Genomic DNA, 17,166 nt, shown 5'->3' with positions numbered 1-17,166 from the left:
TTCAATGAGATAGTCTTTACGTTTCTTTGGAAAGTCATTGTCAAGTACACTATCTTGCAGGGTTTTAGGCAGACTTCTTAGTAGTCTAATACCAGAGTACTGGGGTCCTTTTTCTAGCATTGTCAGTCGGTGAAGTATGCCCCATACTTCATTCTTCCTTCTTGTATTGTGGGTGTGTACACTAGCATTTGTAATCCAGTCCTCACTATCTTTTGTTATGTACATTATTGTTTTGTATATATACAACGATGAAAAAGTTAAGAGACCTAACTTCTTGAAACAGTTTCTGCACGTTTCAGAGGTCTTTCTTCTTAAAATGGTCCTAATTGCTTTTTTTTAGTGTGAACACTCGCTTTGTCTCTTTTTTGTTTGAGTTTCCCCACACAGTCACTCCATACTGTAAGTGAGGTTCGAAAAGTCCATGATACACTGTACACAGAAGGTTCTTGTCTGAATACTGTGATAGCTGCATCATTAAGAATATGACGGAGCTCAGTTTCTTACAGACATTATTAATACGTTTTTTTCCATTTCAGTTCATTATCCACAAGAATACCTAAGAATCTAGCAGATTCTACTTCTTCCAGCCTTGTTCCACCAACCTCTAAATCCATATCTACAGCCTTTTCCTTGTTTTTAAACACTGCATACATAGTCTTTTTTAGATTTATAACCAGTTCATTTCCCAACAGCCACTGAGCTGTGATATTTGCAGATATGTATGCTCTTCTCTCAAGCTGTTCCATATTTTGTTCACTATTTAGTATTGTCATGTCATCAGCAAACAATACTGTTAGAAAACCGGTTATTTCAAGGACGGCCCAGACCCAAACGCCCTGTAGCGTGCATTCTACTGACACCAAACCATCGCCATTTGCCACTTCAGTGGTGTCAAGCGAGAGCTCATTGGAGGCCAGAGTGGAGATCCGTTGTGTTTTCTTATGAAAGCTGGTTCTGCCCCAGTGACAGTGATGGCTGTGCCTCGGTTAGGAGGAGGTCAGTTGAGGACCTGCATCCAACACACTGGGCCTACACCTGGCTTTATGATAAGGGGTGCGATTTTGTAAGAGACCAGGAGCACTCTTGTGGTCGTCCCACAAATGCTGACTGCGAATTTGTACGTCAGTGTGGTGATTCGACCTTTTGTATTGGCATTCACGAACAGAATCCCAGGGGGTGTTTTCCAACAGGATAAGGCTCACTAAGATACCGCTGTTGTCGTGCTCTACAGAGTGTCAACACGTTTCCTTGGCCTACTCGATCACCAGATCCATCTCTGATCGAGCGCATATCGGACATCAGCGGACGACAGCTCCAGCTCCATCCACAACCAGCATTAACCGTCCCTATATTGACAGACCAAGTGCAACAGGCATGGAACTCCATCCTACAAACTGACATCTGGCACGTGTATAACACAATGCATGCACGTTTGCATGCTTTCATTCAACCTTCTGGACGATACACTGATTATTAATATACTGGCATTTCACATTTGCAATGAGTTATTTCGCGCATGCGTTAACCTGCGCTCTCGCAGTGTTAATGACTTAAATATGTTAGCTAGACAAATGTATTCCCGAAATTCCATTACTCTATATTAAATATTTTTTGGTGTTGCTATTTTTCCGGCAGTGTGCACATACACACATCGAAAAAAGTTTTGCATCACCTCGGTTCCGAGAGTTCTGGAACCTGTACAGAAAATTGCAATGAAGATTAACATAAACATCATTTCCTACACATTGCATGTTGTACCACCATACAACGAGAACTTCAGAGGCGGTGTCCACATTGCAGTACACTCCGGCACCCCTAATACACAACAGCATTGCATTGATGAATGCCTGTATTCGTCGTGGCATACTATCCACAAGTTCATCAAGGCACTGTTGATCTAGATTGCTCCACTCCTCAATGTCGTTTCGGCGTAGATCCCTCAGGTTGTTTGGTGGGTCACGTCGTCCATAAACAGCTCTTTTCAATCTATCGCAGGCATGTTCGACAGGGTCTGAAGAACATGCTGGCCACTCTAGTCGAGCGATGTCGTTATCCTGAAGGAAGTCGTTCACAAGCTATGCACGATAGGGGCGCGAATTGTGCTCCATGAAGACGAACGCCTCGCCAATATTCTGCTGCCGATATGATTGCACTATCGGTCGGAGGATGGCATTCAAGTATCGAACAGCCATTACAGCGCCTTCCATGATCACCAGCGGCGTACGCCGGCCCCACATAATACCAACCCGAAACGGCAGGGAACCTCCACCTTGCTACACTCGCTGGACAGTGTGTCTAAGGCTTTCAGCCTGACCAGGTTGCCTCCAAACATGTCTGCAACGATTGTCTGGTTGAAGGCATATGCGGCACTCATCGGTGAAGAGAACGTGATGCCAATCCTGAGCGGTCCATTCGGCATGTTGTTGGGCCCATCTGTACCGCATTGCATGGTGTCATGGTTGAAAAGATGGACCTCGCCATGGACGTCGGGAATGAAGTTGCGCGTTATGCAGACTATTGTGCACAGTTTGAGTTGTAACACGACGTCCTGCGGCTGCATGAAAAGCATTATTTAACATGGTGGCATTGCTGTCAGGGTTCCTCCGAGACATAATCTGTAGGTAGCGGTCATCCACTGCAATAGCAGCCCTTGGGCGGCCTGAGCGAGGCATGTCATAGACAGTTCGTCTCTCTCTGTATCTCCTGCATGTCTGAACAACATCACTTTGGTCACTCTGAGAGGGCTGGACACTTCCCTTGTTGAGAGCCCTCCCTGCCATAACAATGCTGATGCGATGGAACCGCGGTATTGACCATCTAGGCATGGTTGAACTACAGACAACACGAGCAGTGTACCACCTTCCGGTGGAATGACTGGAACTGATCGGCCGTCGGACCCCCTCCGTCTAATAAGCGCTGCTCATGCACGGTTGTTTACATCTTTTGGCGGGCTTAGTGACATCTCTGAACAAAGAGTCTGTGTCTGTGATACAATATCCACAGTCAACGTCTACCTTCAGGAGTTCTGGCAACTGGGGTGATGCTAAACTTTTTTTGATATATATATATATATATATATATATATATATATATATATATATATATATGAGTGCAAAAATTATGCCACATTAGATAGCTTAATCAAACTTGACCCATACATTAAAATAACTGCTACAGCATACTGTATAAGTTAACTGAAAGAAATGTACAGTGAGACGAACATAGATGACACTTTTATTCAAAGACAATAATTACACTGAAGTCACTGTGATTTGTGATGGCCCCTGGATATCCAAAAGTCGGTACATGGTTCTTAATAGGTTGTGTGACAACCAAGGATGGCGATTCACGCTCTGCATCATGCTCCCCTGCCGGCCATAGTATAAAGGAGTTCTTGTGGTATGAAATTCCATTCCTACAACAGTGCACTGACTGATGGCAGGCCAGTCCATCCGACGAATACCCTCTCGTTCCGAGAGCTCCTCCACCTGCAGGAGTCAGTATCGTCACATACTGCCAACCGTAGCCGGCCGAGGTGGCCGAGCGGTTCTAGGCACTACATTCTGGAACCGTGCGACCGCTACGGTCACAGGTTCGAATCCTGCCTCGGTCATGGGTGTGTACGATGTCCTTAGGTTAGTTAGGTTTAAGTAGTTCTAAGTTCTAGGGGACTGATGATCTCAGAAGTTAAGTTCCATAGTGCTCAGAGCCATTTGAACCATTTCGATTTTGCCATCCGTAAACACGAATTTAGTGTTGAATGGGCCCATGAAAGACGCGCATGGGGAAGGAGTACAGTGTCACAAGGAAGATGAGTGGTGAGTGTACCTTGTTCAGAGATTTCGAAGTCAGTACGCCCATGGAACAGTTTGCCTCCCCACAAGGTATCACCTGGACCACCAAACGATCATGCCCGATAATATCCCTGCATGTGTTGAGTGTTTCCACCTCTCATTGGATGAATGTATGTCCAGAGTCACTACTCAGACTGAATCTGCCCTTAACTGAGGAGAGCATGCAAGCCCAGCCGTCTGTTGTCTAGTCTCTACGCTCTAAACACCATTGCAAACGGTGCTGCCTACATGTGGGTGTCTGCAGAGCGTAATGTACTGGTCATCGGGTGAAGAGACCACCCCTATGCACTCGTCATGTCACTGTGAAGCGTGAGGTTGAGTGCATTTCAGCCCTATTAAATGTGGTTCCAATTGCACCCCTGTTGCACAATGTAGCGGTCACTTGCTGCTGTAGTCGACTATCTACTCTCCTTCGGGCTGTGATGCATGTGGTTCAGAACATTCTCCGTGCACTTCAATGTTGTGATCAATATGAAACTCCTGGGCTACAATGGTCACATTTCATCCTCATCCCAGTTTCCCGAGGATTCTTCCCCGTTGGAAGTCACCCAGATGTTGCCTCCGGACCGTGTTGTAATAAAGAACACCACCACCAGAGTGCATTGTAACAGCTCGCTGATTCACACACACTGTCTTTTCCCGTTCCTTCAACTGTCTCGCGTTGTGGGGCCGAACCCATTTGGCCCAGTAGTCATGCTAGTCTCACACCGTGTGGCGTCCGACTTGCAGTGCACGACTGGGGGCATCTGGCAACATACTACTGCACTTTCATTCATTTCAACCGAGTTGTTAATGTCTTACAAGGGTCGTACAATAAGCAACGCCCCACATTTTTTTAAAAAAAGCCATTGACATACATAGACAAACTTCGTTGTTGGTGCTTCACATTGGATGTTTGTTCTGTGCGCTGGTGAAGTTTCGAACCGATCTGGCAGAGCCGTAGTATGGCGTCAAAATGGCGTCTAAATACGGCTCACGTTACAAGCATCATGCTGCTGTTGAATTCTTATGTGCAGAAAAAGAAACAGTGGTGAACATCCATAAACGTTTGTGTGCAGTGTATGGCGATGCTGCAGTTGATAGGAGGACAGTTGGGCGATGGGTAAAGAAAGTTACAGCCTGGGGAAATGCGGAAACAGAAGTCTATGATCAGCCACGCTCGGGACGCCCTGTCACAGCTACTGCTCTAGACATGCTGAATCGTGCGTATGCCATTATTCGTGCCGACCGGTGCATCACAACTCTACAATTAGCTCTACAGTTGTCGGTCAGCAATCGAAATGCGTCTGCAATGATCGAACCTCTTGGATATTCCAAGAGGTGCTCACAATGGGATCCACGAATGCTCACAGCGGACCACACGATTCAAAGAAATGCCATTTCATCTGAATTGTTGGAGCGTTTTCAGACCGATTGGGAGGCCTTCCTGTCACAGAGCCGTGCAGGGTAGCCGCACAGTCTGAGGCGCCTTGCCACGGATCTTGTCTCTCCCCTCGTCGGAGGTTCGAGTCCTCCCTCGGGAATGGATGTCTGGGTTGTCCTTAGCATAATTTTGTTTAAGTTAGATTAAATAGTGTGTAAATCTAGGGACTGATGACCTTAGCAGTTTGGTCCCATAGGAACTTACCACAAATTTCCAAATTTTCTGTCACGGATCTTCTCGGGAGACGAAGCTGAGTGCACCACTTTGCACTGGAAATAAGAAGACAGTCCATGGAGTGGCATCATCCTCATTCACCACAAAAGAAGAAATTCGAGACAACCCCCTGTGCCGGAAAAGTCATGGTGACAGTCTTCTGGGATTTAGATGGCGTCATTCTCGTGGATGTGATGCCAAGAGGGTCAACCATCAAGTTGGACGCATACGGGAAGACTCTGAATAAACTCAATAACTGTTTCCAACGTGTTCGATCAGACAAGAATCCACCAGAAATCTTGCTCCAACACGATAATGCACGCCTACACATAAGTTTGAGGACCGGGAACACATCGCCAAATTGTGCTGGACATCATTGCATTATCCACCCTACAGTGCAGACCTTGTACCCTCGGACTTCCATCTCTTTGAGCCGCTTAATGATTCTCTACAGGGAACACACTTTGAAGATGACGCGAGTGTCAGTTGTGCAGTGAAAACATGGCTACATCTATAGAACAAGAGCTTTTACCAGCAGGGAGTACATGCTCTTCCACAACGTTGGCGTATGGCCATAGAACGTGATGGAGACTACAATAAAAACGGGATATGGACAAGACATGTTAATGTATATTGTTACCAAATTCTGACTCTTAAAAATAAATATGTTCTAAGAAAAAAGTGGGGCATTACGTGTTGAACGACCCACGTATTTTACTTTATCCAGCTCGCCCATATGTTTTGTGGTCTCCATAATTAAAGTTCCAGTTCCAAAACGCTGTGAAAGAGAACCGTTGTGCACAATTTAAGCACTTTATAATTGATGCAGTGAGAAACGTCATGCAAAAAAAAACGAAATTACACCAATAGATGGCTCTGTAAGTGTCTTAACGTAAATGGGGCCGGCTACAAATGAAAGATTAATTGCAATATGATGGCTATGGTTGAGTTGCTCATTACACCATCCGCACTGTGCAATGTGCATCTCTGTATAAGTTCAGCAGTCAACAGCTGCAGCGCTGTTAGTTATGTAAGCCCATCTGCCATGGCAAGGCTGTACCACATTGAATGGAAAAAACTGATTTTCAATTGTCCTGAGACCAAAAACTGTGTAAAAAGCAAAATGATAACAGCTTCCAATTGTCGTGAGACTGGCGAACGATGTGGACAAATGCTGTCCAGCGTTTACTGCCATGGGTTGAAATCGAGAAACAGCATGTTCCATGACGTATCAGAGTGTCTCGGAGGCCACGTTCAGAATGTGCTGGGCAATGCGTGCCTTTGATGCAGCTACGTGTGTAATTGGAGCACTGAACACAACATCTTTCAGATAACCCAACAGCCACAACTCGTACAGCTTAAGGACAGTTGATCTTCATGGCCAGGCTGTAGGGAAATGATGTCTGATAATTCTAGCATTTCCGAAATGCCTCTGCAGCAGCCACTTCCACTAACTGTGCCATGTGCAGAGGAGCACCATCGTGTGTATCCAGACATCGGCGCTGTCAAAATGTCAGACCAACGCTGAGGCACGGATGACTCTCGTACCGTTTACCGGTGACGGTGCAGGTAACAGAACTCGCACAACCTGTCTCCTCGAAAAAAATGTCTCCATCATAAACTATGCTGTCAATTCGCACCATACAGTCACTTTTGCAGAATGAAGTGGCACCGGTTGATGTGCGTGCGGATTTCTGTTGCCCATATTCTGTCATCCTGCATATTGAGATGTTCTTGGGGATGGAAATGAGTTGTCTGTCTGTCCACAGAATGTTCCTTGGTCATTCATTGTCTACTTGCACATAAGAAAGAAATTCCAGTGCGATCGTTTCTCTTGGTAGCAGGCTGGCAACTGCTGAACACGGATGATTTTGTACGGATAGCAAGGCGGAATGTGTTTTTTAGGATTTTACACAACTCGATTGCAGGCACATCCAGTGTTCAGGCAATTCCCCGTGCACTGCGTGTTTGCACACCACCACTCGACCCCTCCTGCTGTGCTGTGGTCACATCTTCAACAGATGTCGGATTAATTACTTTCATCCCTCTGCACTTCAAAAGAATCTGTCTTTTCGAATTACGTAACCATCTTCTCCACACCTTTCACAGACATTGGACCAGTACCTTTTTTCGTGCCTTTGAGTGTCTGGAATTTCTGCAGGTATTTCTCATTGCTATTAAAAAAATGTTAACTCCCTGCCATTGAAGGTGTTGGCTTGCACATATTGTCTCTATATTTATTATAAATTATTACAGCTCATGTTAGAAACTGAAATGACCCACATTAAAATCATGTGAAGGGTAGATTTATGGACAGAACCAAGTTTCCTGACATGTCACACAGTAAAATGTCATGACACAACAGTTGGAAAAACTTGATCTACACTGTCATTGGTGACGGATGCTGGAAATCCGGGAATGTGACATACTGCAAGTAAGAACGAGAAAAGGAGCATGTATGGATGGGTTAAATATTAAAGCATTTATGAAAACTTTACAAAAATGCATTGTAACATGATAGAAAAAAAAAAAAACATACTGTGAGGGCACACATTGGCAAAATTTATGTTAGTAAAAGGAACTAAAACAAGATCACAAAAACAGGACTAAGTGGGCTCAACAATCACTAACTTCAATTGAATGGCATCCTAATTTCAGAGTACTGGTGTTCTGATCATCCAGTTATTTCACTTAGTAGCCTTCGGTGTCTGATGCAGGAAAATATCAAGCAAATCAACAAACATTAGATGATCTTTGTTAGTGAGGAGATCTGTCAATAATTTGGCTCAAGTTCACTATAATACATAGCAGATCATAGTGGATTATAATGGAAAAACTCTTGTGACACTGATACATAAAATGTGGTTTCATAATACATATATGTCGAATGCACTCTTTAAACTCTCAAAATTAGACACAGTTTCACACCGTCGAGCCAAATTGTGTGTGGCACGGATTTGACAAGTCCTCGATAGACATCTGGAGGTACACGGCACCAGATGCCCACATGCAAGTGACGCAGTCCCAGGTAATTTGTGGGTGTGGAGCCGGCACCCAGCAGTGTCCGAGATTTGTGTTGCATCAGGGTCAGAACAGGTGGGTTTGGTTACTAAGTTTGCTATAATGGTGCTCAAACCACTGTAGCACAATTCTGGCCTTGCGACATGGATAGCTATCCTGTTGGGAGGTGCCACCACCATCAGGCAAGACATCAAGTAACGAGGGATGCAGGTGGTCCTCAACTGCAGGTGAATGCCACCCATAACATCGGCCTGCATCTATACCACAGTGTGTATTCTGAGTAGCTGTTTGTGTGGGTGACAACACATCTGAACACGACCAACTACCTGGTGTAATAAGAAATCTGCTTCTTCCGATCAGATGACATATTTCCACTGATCCACAATCCAATCTCGATGACTTCACGCACAGTGCAATTGTGATTGACCACATCACAGGCTCTACATCTACATTTGCGTTTACATGGATACTCTACAAATCACATTTAAGTGCCTGGCAGAGGGTTCATCAAACCACCTTCACAATTCTCTATTATTCCAATCTCGTATAGCCTGTGGAAAGATCCAACGCCCATACTTTCTGTACGAGTTCTGATTTCCCTTATTTTATAACAGTGATTTTCCCCTTTGTAGGCTGGTGTCAGCAAAATATTTTTGCATTCGGAGGAGAAAGGTGGTGATTGGAATTTGGTGAGAAGATTCTCAAATGGTTCAAATGGCTCTGAGCACTATGCGACTTAACGTCTGAGGTCATCAGTCGCCTAGAACTTAGAACTAATTAAACCTAACTAACCTAAGGACATCACACACATCCATGCCCGAGGCAGGATTTGAACATGCGACTGGAGCGGTTGCTCGGCTCCAGACTGTAGCGCCTAGAACCGCACGGCCACTCTGGCCGGCAAGAAGATTCAGCCACAACAAAAAATGCCGTTGTTTTAATGATGTCCACCCTAAATCCTGTATCAATTCAGTGACACTCTCTCCCCTATTCTAAAAGAGGATGGACAAGCGTAGTGTAGGCAGTCTCCTTAGTAGATCTGTTACATTTTCCTAATGCCCAATAAAACATTGACTTAGGTTAGCCTTCCCCACAACATTTTCCTTCCAATTTAAGTTTCATGTAATTGTAATTCCTAGCTATTTAGATTAATTTATGACCTTTAGATTTGACTGATTTATCATCTGAATGAAGTTTAACAGATTCCTTTTAGCACTCATGTGGATGACCTCACACTTTTCAGTATTTAAGGTCAATTGCCAAATTTCACATCATACAGATATCTTTCCTAAATCGTTTTGCAATTTGTTATGATCTTCTGATGACTTTACTAGTCAATAAACGACAGTGTGATCTGCAAGCAACCTAAGACGGCTGCTCAGATTTTCTGCCAAATCATTTATATAGATAAGGAACAGCAAAGAGCCTTTAAGACTACCTTGGGGAACACCAGAAATCACTTCTGTTTTACTCGATAACTTTCTGTCAATTACTATTAACTGTGACCTCTCTGACAGGAAATCATGATTGCAGTCACATAACTGAGACGATATTCCATAAGCACGCAATTTCACTACAAGCCGCTTGTGTGGTACAGTGTCAAAAGCCTTCCAGAAATGCAGAAATATGAAATCGTTTTGGAATCCCTTGTCTATAGCACTCAGCATATCATGTGAGTAAAGAGCTAGTTGTGTTTCAGAAGAACGATGTTTTCTAGACCCATGTTGACTGTCTGTCAATAGACCATTTTCTTTGAGGTAATTCATAATGTTTGAACACAATATATGTTCCAAAATCCTGCTGAATATCAATGTTAATGATTTGGGTCTGTAATTTAGTGGATTACTCTTGCTATCTTTCTCAAATATTGTTGTGACCTGTGCAACTTTCCAGTCTTTGCGTACGGATCTTTCACCGAGCAACATAAAAAACACTTGTACCTCCAACAGTATTGTACACTATCATCAGATCTCCCACAGATCACTGCCTATCCTGCTTTGCAGAGTGGGCAGTCCTCAGACCTCTGCATTCTGTGGTGAGGCACAGATTCCCGGTCACGTACCATTCTCATTCACCGTGTCAGGTGGCGTTCACTCCCTATCTCAACATAGTGGCCGCTTCCCTCTTTGACTCAGTAGCTGCCTAGTGATGATGAATTCACAGAACTCTTTGTCGTATTGCTGTGCATGCTGAGCTTGACGCTGGTGCCCTCTGCTGTTGTTCCACAGTCACATGCGTGGTGGAGCAGAATGCGTGTGCCTGGAGTTGCAAGGAGACAGAGGAGGAGCGCCAGGAGGAGATACTGCGGCTGCTGGCCAACCGGTCCCTTATCTCCAGCTGGTGCCCCACCATCACTGAAAGGAGCCGCACCAGTGAGTACCACACTGCCTCTTGTAGCCAGCTCCTCGTGGGGCTTGCTGCTGTCACTTAAACTAGCCTTACCTGTTACGGAATAAGCCTCACTGGCTGTGCAGTTTCACTGGATCACTACCTGAAAGTGTTATTGTAAGTCTTATCCTTAAAATGAATAGCTTCTATTTAAGTTCAAAATTGGAGGTTTAGCAATCTTTAAGCATGTTTCTAAGATCTTACTGGTGATGACCAAGACTCTTACAGTCTCTATAATGTTTACACACAAGTAAGTAGGAAAGACATACATATGAGGAGCATAATAATACTTATTTCTTCAAAAATAAAATTTCACACAGTACAGATGAAGTGATCACACTTTGTTTCACAAACAGTTAAGCAGAAGAAAGCACAGAACTCTTACCACAATTACAAAAATTATTTAAATGATCAAAATCACACATTCTGATATCTGTTGCTCATAATTATAAAAATGTTTCCTCAGTTTGATTTAAACACATCGAGAAGCAACACAGACAGTTCTCGAGGTTGGTCTAAAATACAAACTAGCTAAACTACAGCTAAACAACACAAAGACTAAGAGCACAATGACAGCACTCTCCGCTAAAAGTAGACTGACTGAAAATGGCCTGAGTATTGGCCTTATAGAGACTCACTCCAGGATATAACCAAACTTTGTTAGTTTATAACAGTTTACAAATTGCACACATGCTCAGAAAAAAACAGAGCATCTTGGACATTCACAAAACATGTTAATTAGCATGTTCCGCAGAAATGATTAGCATTTGAACCACACCAGCATCAATATTGCAGCAAAACACCACCTACCAGTAAAATGTGCATGTGGCTCCTGTTGTCACTATAAACTGTAGGTAATGGGTCAGTGTGACTCGAGCAGAATTGCAAGATGTCTTGCAGATGTATGCACGAACTATACCATCAAATCATGAGTTTGAGGAGGGCGCATTATTGGCAAGAGAGAAATTGATACATCCACCCAGAAAATTGTTGTTCATGTGGCAAGAAGTGTTTTGGCAGTGCAACAGGTGTGTGCAGAATGGTTCACTGACTGCCGTAGAATACGATGAGATGTGTCAGGTTGCACCACCCAGACCATCCCGTGATAAGATTGACACCTCATCTGAATGGCATTGCAGGACAGATCTGTGTCCTTGGTTCTGGTGATACACTGTAAAAGTGTAACACATTGTACATTATCAGGGATGACAATAAGTCACCATTTATCATGGCACAGGTTATGTGTTCATCGTCCATTTCTCCACATACCTTTGACGAATGTGCAGAAATATGCTAGAAGACAATTGTGTATGGAATGACTCATTGAGAACAGGAATGGCATCAGACAGTTTTTTGGACAAATTAGGGTTCTGATGGTTTGCCACAGACAGGAGAGCAGCATCACAGAGACTGCATTTGCACACAATATACAGTGCAAACTCAAGGCTTTATGGTATTGGATGCTATTGCGTACAGCCACAAATCATAGTTGGTAAGTGTCCAGAGTATTGTGACAGTGTGGCCATGTGAATGATGCCCTGCGACCTACAGCCATGCCCTTTGTGTACAACACCCCTGATGCCATTTTTCAGCAAGACAGTGTATGGCCACATGTTGCTGCATGAACACATGCCTTCTTGGTATCACAGAATGTCAGCATTTGGCCCTGACCCACCAGATCACAAGACTTGTCACCAATTGAAAATGTGTGTAATATGGCGCAACACTGTGACCCAGTGCCAACCACCACATATGACCATTGGAAGGAAGTGAATGCAGCATGGATGGCTATACCACAGGACGCTATTCATGCATTATACATGTTGATGCCATCATGCATGGAACAAGCTATCAGGGCCCATGGTGGAACTCTTACATACTAGGCAATAGGACACAAGCTGAAATGAAGTGACTGAAATGCTAATCATTTCTGCAGAACATACTTGTGGCACCTCTGGCATAGAGTGCCCTATCCTTGACTATGGTCTCTTTCGACTGTCATCTCCTGTACTGAGCCTCTCTCAGTCACAGTTGCAGCAATCCTCAGAGAAAACACCACTGAGGCCATCTTTTGACCAACATGAAAGACAAAATATCTGCTTCTTCTGGTGAAGGATAAACTAGAACTAAAAATACTTGGTATATATAGTGTTCCTTGTGAGTGTGGACACCATTACATCAGGCAAACACAGAACTGCCTCTCAAAAACACTGCACATAACACATTAGAAGTGAAAGTTGGGGGCATAAAGATAAATCAACAGTGGCTGAATGAGAGATATACATTTGAATTTAAGAGGAAAAATGTTGTGCCAAGCTAGTGGCTTTTGGTAGACTACTAGAGTCTCATTGATAGGAACGTGAGCTACCAACTAAGCACATCGTGGAACACTGCACTAGCATCAATATGCCGAGAATGCACCCGGCAGTTGACACTTTGCAAGTCTGGGCAAGACTGAATGTACTGAGAGTCAAATGGCCGTCCGTGCGCCCACCACAGGTCATCGAATCCCGAGCCTGGGGAAACGTGGGGGAGCGATGGCTGCTGTTCAGGTATATATAGGAGATGTCCACACAATCTCGACACTTTGCCAGAAGATAATGAGAGTGACACCCATTGAAACACTGCAGAATTTCAATATAGCTACCTGGATGTGAGCCCAAGAAGATTCCATCAGCAATATATGCAGGAAGAAGCTACATTCACCTTTAAGGCAAACCTACATTTATAGAATTTGTAGATTTGGAGGAAGCTTTTGACAATGTTGGTTGGACTACACTCTTTGAAATTCTGAAAATAGCAGGGATAAAATGCAGGGAGAAAAAAGTTATGTTAAACTTGTAAGGAAGCCAGACCACAGCTATAAGGGTCAGGGTGCATGAAAGGCAAGCTATAGCTGAGAAGAGAGTGAGACAGGTTTCTAGCCTATCCTCAATGTTACTCAGTCTGTACATTGAGCAAGCTGTGAAGGAAATCATGGAGAAATTGGAAAGGGGGTTAAACTCCAGGGAGAAATTATGTCAGAGACAGCTAAGGCTTTGGGAGAACAGTGGAATGGAGTGGACAGTGTCTGGAAAAGAGATTATAAAATGTAAGTCAATAAAAGAAAAAAAGAGTGATGGAATGTGGTCAAAGTACATGAGATGATACTTCAGGAATTAAATTAGGATATGAGACACTAAAAGTAGTAGATGAGTTTTATTTGGGCTGAAAAATAGCCGAGGATGGGCAAAGTAGAGAGGATACAAACTGCAGACTGCCAATAGTGAGGAAAGCATTTATGAAAAAGAGGGTTTGTTAACACATTGTGATGAAGCAAGCTGGGATCTCTACTTCCTCTTTTGTTTTGCCATTTGACTCCTTAAATTCATTCTATTTTCACTTTTGCCTAATTACCATTAACATGCATGAGTATACTTGGCATTCCATAAAAGAGAAAGGTTAGCCCTCGGTCTTAAGGAATATAGCACCAGGTCTAATTTTGTGCTTAGTTTTGTGTGTATATTTAATTCCCTAATTTATTTTGACCATTTCTAGCTAATATCTTTTGCTACAGATCATCATAGGGTAAAATCAGTAATTGTTTCATGACTTAGATTCTGTTGTTGACTTATAAACACATATAAATTCTGTAATGATTATAAACATTTGGAAGAAGAACTAATAGAATTCTAAAAGTATTTATTTGGCTCTAGTCGAAAACATGTTAGCAAAGCCAGCCCTTAATTAATTCCTAAATAAGTAAAAAGTTTCCCAAAAGTATTGTGTTATAACCTTTAATCACCAATAATTGCGTGGATATTCAAACACACTCACTTATAAACAATAGCTGGTTACATGATAACAACTCAGTATCTTTCATTCGACTGCCGTGCCGTGACATGCGGCTGGTGCCGTTCGTAGCTAGGTGGCGCTCCCGTGCTCAGCCGAGTTGCAGGGCGCCTCTATCGCCGTTTGCGTGTACTGTCGTGGCGGCACTGTTAAATGTCGTGGCACTGTCACAACACTTTTCCCCCTTGAAAAAAAAAAAACACTCACTTCCTTGGAGACATGGACAGTGCGGAGACATCCATGGCCTCTTGTGAGACCCCGAGAAGATCCCGCAGAGAGACACGAGAGTATGGTCGAAAATGTCCAGGACAGAAGCTCGTGCGTGGAACGTGCCTCCTGGACGATATGATGGGTGAAAACTCTGGAGCAGCATCCATAGGTGCCGTGGACCTGGGGGTGTACTCCAGCGAGATGGGTCCCGAAGAAGGCGGCGTCGCGACTGGGGCCGGTTCCGGTGTACTCGGAAGCGGTAGTGACGTCGGCTGCAGCAACACGTACGGTAGATCGGCAGCAGCGACAGGACTGTCTTCTCGGGCTGGTGGAGGCGAAGGAAGGGGCGGTGGCACCGGCGTGGCCATCACTTGTGGGTGCATCTGGTCGTAATGGCGAACAACCATGCCGTCATCCGTACGTATTTCACAAAGCCGGCGGCTGTGAAGAGCCTTGACCACCCCTGGAATCCATTTAGGGCGAGATCCATACCCTCGTGCCCACTCGTCGGCGCCCACCGAGTATTTTCCCGCACTAGGGGACACAGCACAAGGCCTGACAGGTTGAAGCAGTTGCAGTAGAGTGCGCGGTTGGCGGCCATGCAAGAGTTCAGCAGGGCTGTGATCACCCAGAGGCGTGAAGCGATAAGAACTCAGAAATTGCAGCAGAGAGTCATCTGCGGAAAAATCACTAAGGAATTTTTTCATCTGGCTTTTGAAAGTGCGGACAAGGCGCTCGACCTCCCCATTTGATAGCGGATGGAAAGGCAGTGCTGTAACATGATGAATCCCTTGTCCAGTACAAAAATCACAGAAGGCCTGCGAAGAGAACTGAGGGCCATTGTCCGTGACGATCGTGGATGGAAGACCTTCTAGCGCAAAGATTTTGGACAAAGCCAGCGTTGTCGCCACAGTGGTGGGCAACGGACATCGAACAACAAACGGAAACTTCGAGAAGGCATCAATCCACAGTAGCCAATAAGTACCGAGGAAGGGGCCGGCAAAGTCAGCGTACACCCGTTCCCATGGCTGCGTCTGATCAGGCCACGGAGAGGGCATTGTACAAGGTGCAGCCAGTTGTTGAGCACACTGACCACACGCAGCAACCATGTGGGCGATGTCCGGATCAATACCGGGCCAATAAACGTGCCTGCAGGCCAGGGACTTAGTCCGAGAAATCCCCAATGGCCTTCATGCAACAGTTTGAGAACATCTTTGCGAAGAGAGGCTGGTAACAAGACCCGTGGAGATGCACCATCCGTGGTCAGATGAACAACACCATCACGAACAGACAGACGAAGGCGTAAGGCATGGTAGTTGCGAAGGGGATCCGATGCCCGGCCCTTGGTCCTGTCCGGCCAGCCCCGTTGAACAAAACTGATCACCTGACGCAGGACCAGTACCCGCGCAGTAGCCGACGCGGCCTGCGAACCTGTAAGTGGAAAACCCTCGACCGCACGATGTTTTTCCTTATCAATGTGGAAACAGAGTAGTTCATCATGATTGAAAACCGGGTCGGGGCCCATCGGCAATCGCGACAATGCGTCAGCGTTGGCGTGCTGGGCCATGGGGCGATAGTGAATCTCATAGTGAAAACGAGACAAGTATAAGGCCCAACGTTGCAGGTGGTGAGCTGCCTTATCCGAAAGCGACGCCGATGGGCTGAACAGAGAGGCCAGCAGCTTGTGGTCGGTGATGAGGTGAAACTTAGAACCATACAAAAAAAAGCTGAACTTTTTTAGAGCATAAATGATAGCGAGCGCCTCCTTTTTGATTTGAGAGTAATGCCGTCGCGCATCATTGAGGGTCTTGGAAGCATAGGCGATGGGTCGTTCCGACCCATCCTCATACCGATGGTCGAGAACAGGCCCTAGGCCATACTGTGACGCATCAGTCGCCAGAACCAAGTGCTGATCCGGATGGAATGTGGCAAGACAAAGCGCCGACTGCAAATGAGCCTTCAGGCGGACAAAAGCCTGCTCACACTCGTCGGACCAACAGGAAGGGACGTTTTTGCGTAACAGCTGATGCAGAGGATGAGCGACCGCCGCCACGGATGGAATGAATTTGTGATAATAAGCAATCTTGCCTAGAAACGCCTGAAGTTCTTTGACTGTAGACGGCCAGGTTAGAGCGTTAATGGCCGCAATGTGCTGACGTAGAGGACGTATACCCTCACGGGACAAGTGGAAACCAAGATACACAATGGAGGGTTGGAAGAACTGTG

At 44.9% G+C, this 17,166-nt stretch overlaps 1 protein-coding gene across 2 annotated transcripts in view; it reads left to right on the top strand.

The window, feature by feature from the left end:
- Positions 1-17,166, top strand: part of LOC126229613 (uncharacterized) — a 156,291-nt gene that overhangs the window by 97,459 nt on the left and 41,666 nt on the right. For both annotated transcript variants that reach the window (XM_049942356.1, XM_049942355.1), the window contains exon 3: positions 10,740-10,883. In XM_049942356.1, the coding sequence (XP_049798313.1) occupies positions 10,740-10,883 (144 nt within the window). The remainder of the gene's footprint in view (positions 1-10,739; positions 10,884-17,166) is intronic.

This window comes from Schistocerca nitens, unplaced genomic scaffold, assembly GCF_023898315.1.
Source record: "Schistocerca nitens isolate TAMUIC-IGC-003100 unplaced genomic scaffold, iqSchNite1.1 HiC_scaffold_376, whole genome shotgun sequence".
Lineage (NCBI taxonomy): Eukaryota > Metazoa > Arthropoda > Insecta > Orthoptera > Acrididae > Schistocerca > Schistocerca nitens.
Note: the sequence above shows the minus strand (reverse complement) of the source record. Positions and strands in the feature narration are given on the sequence as shown.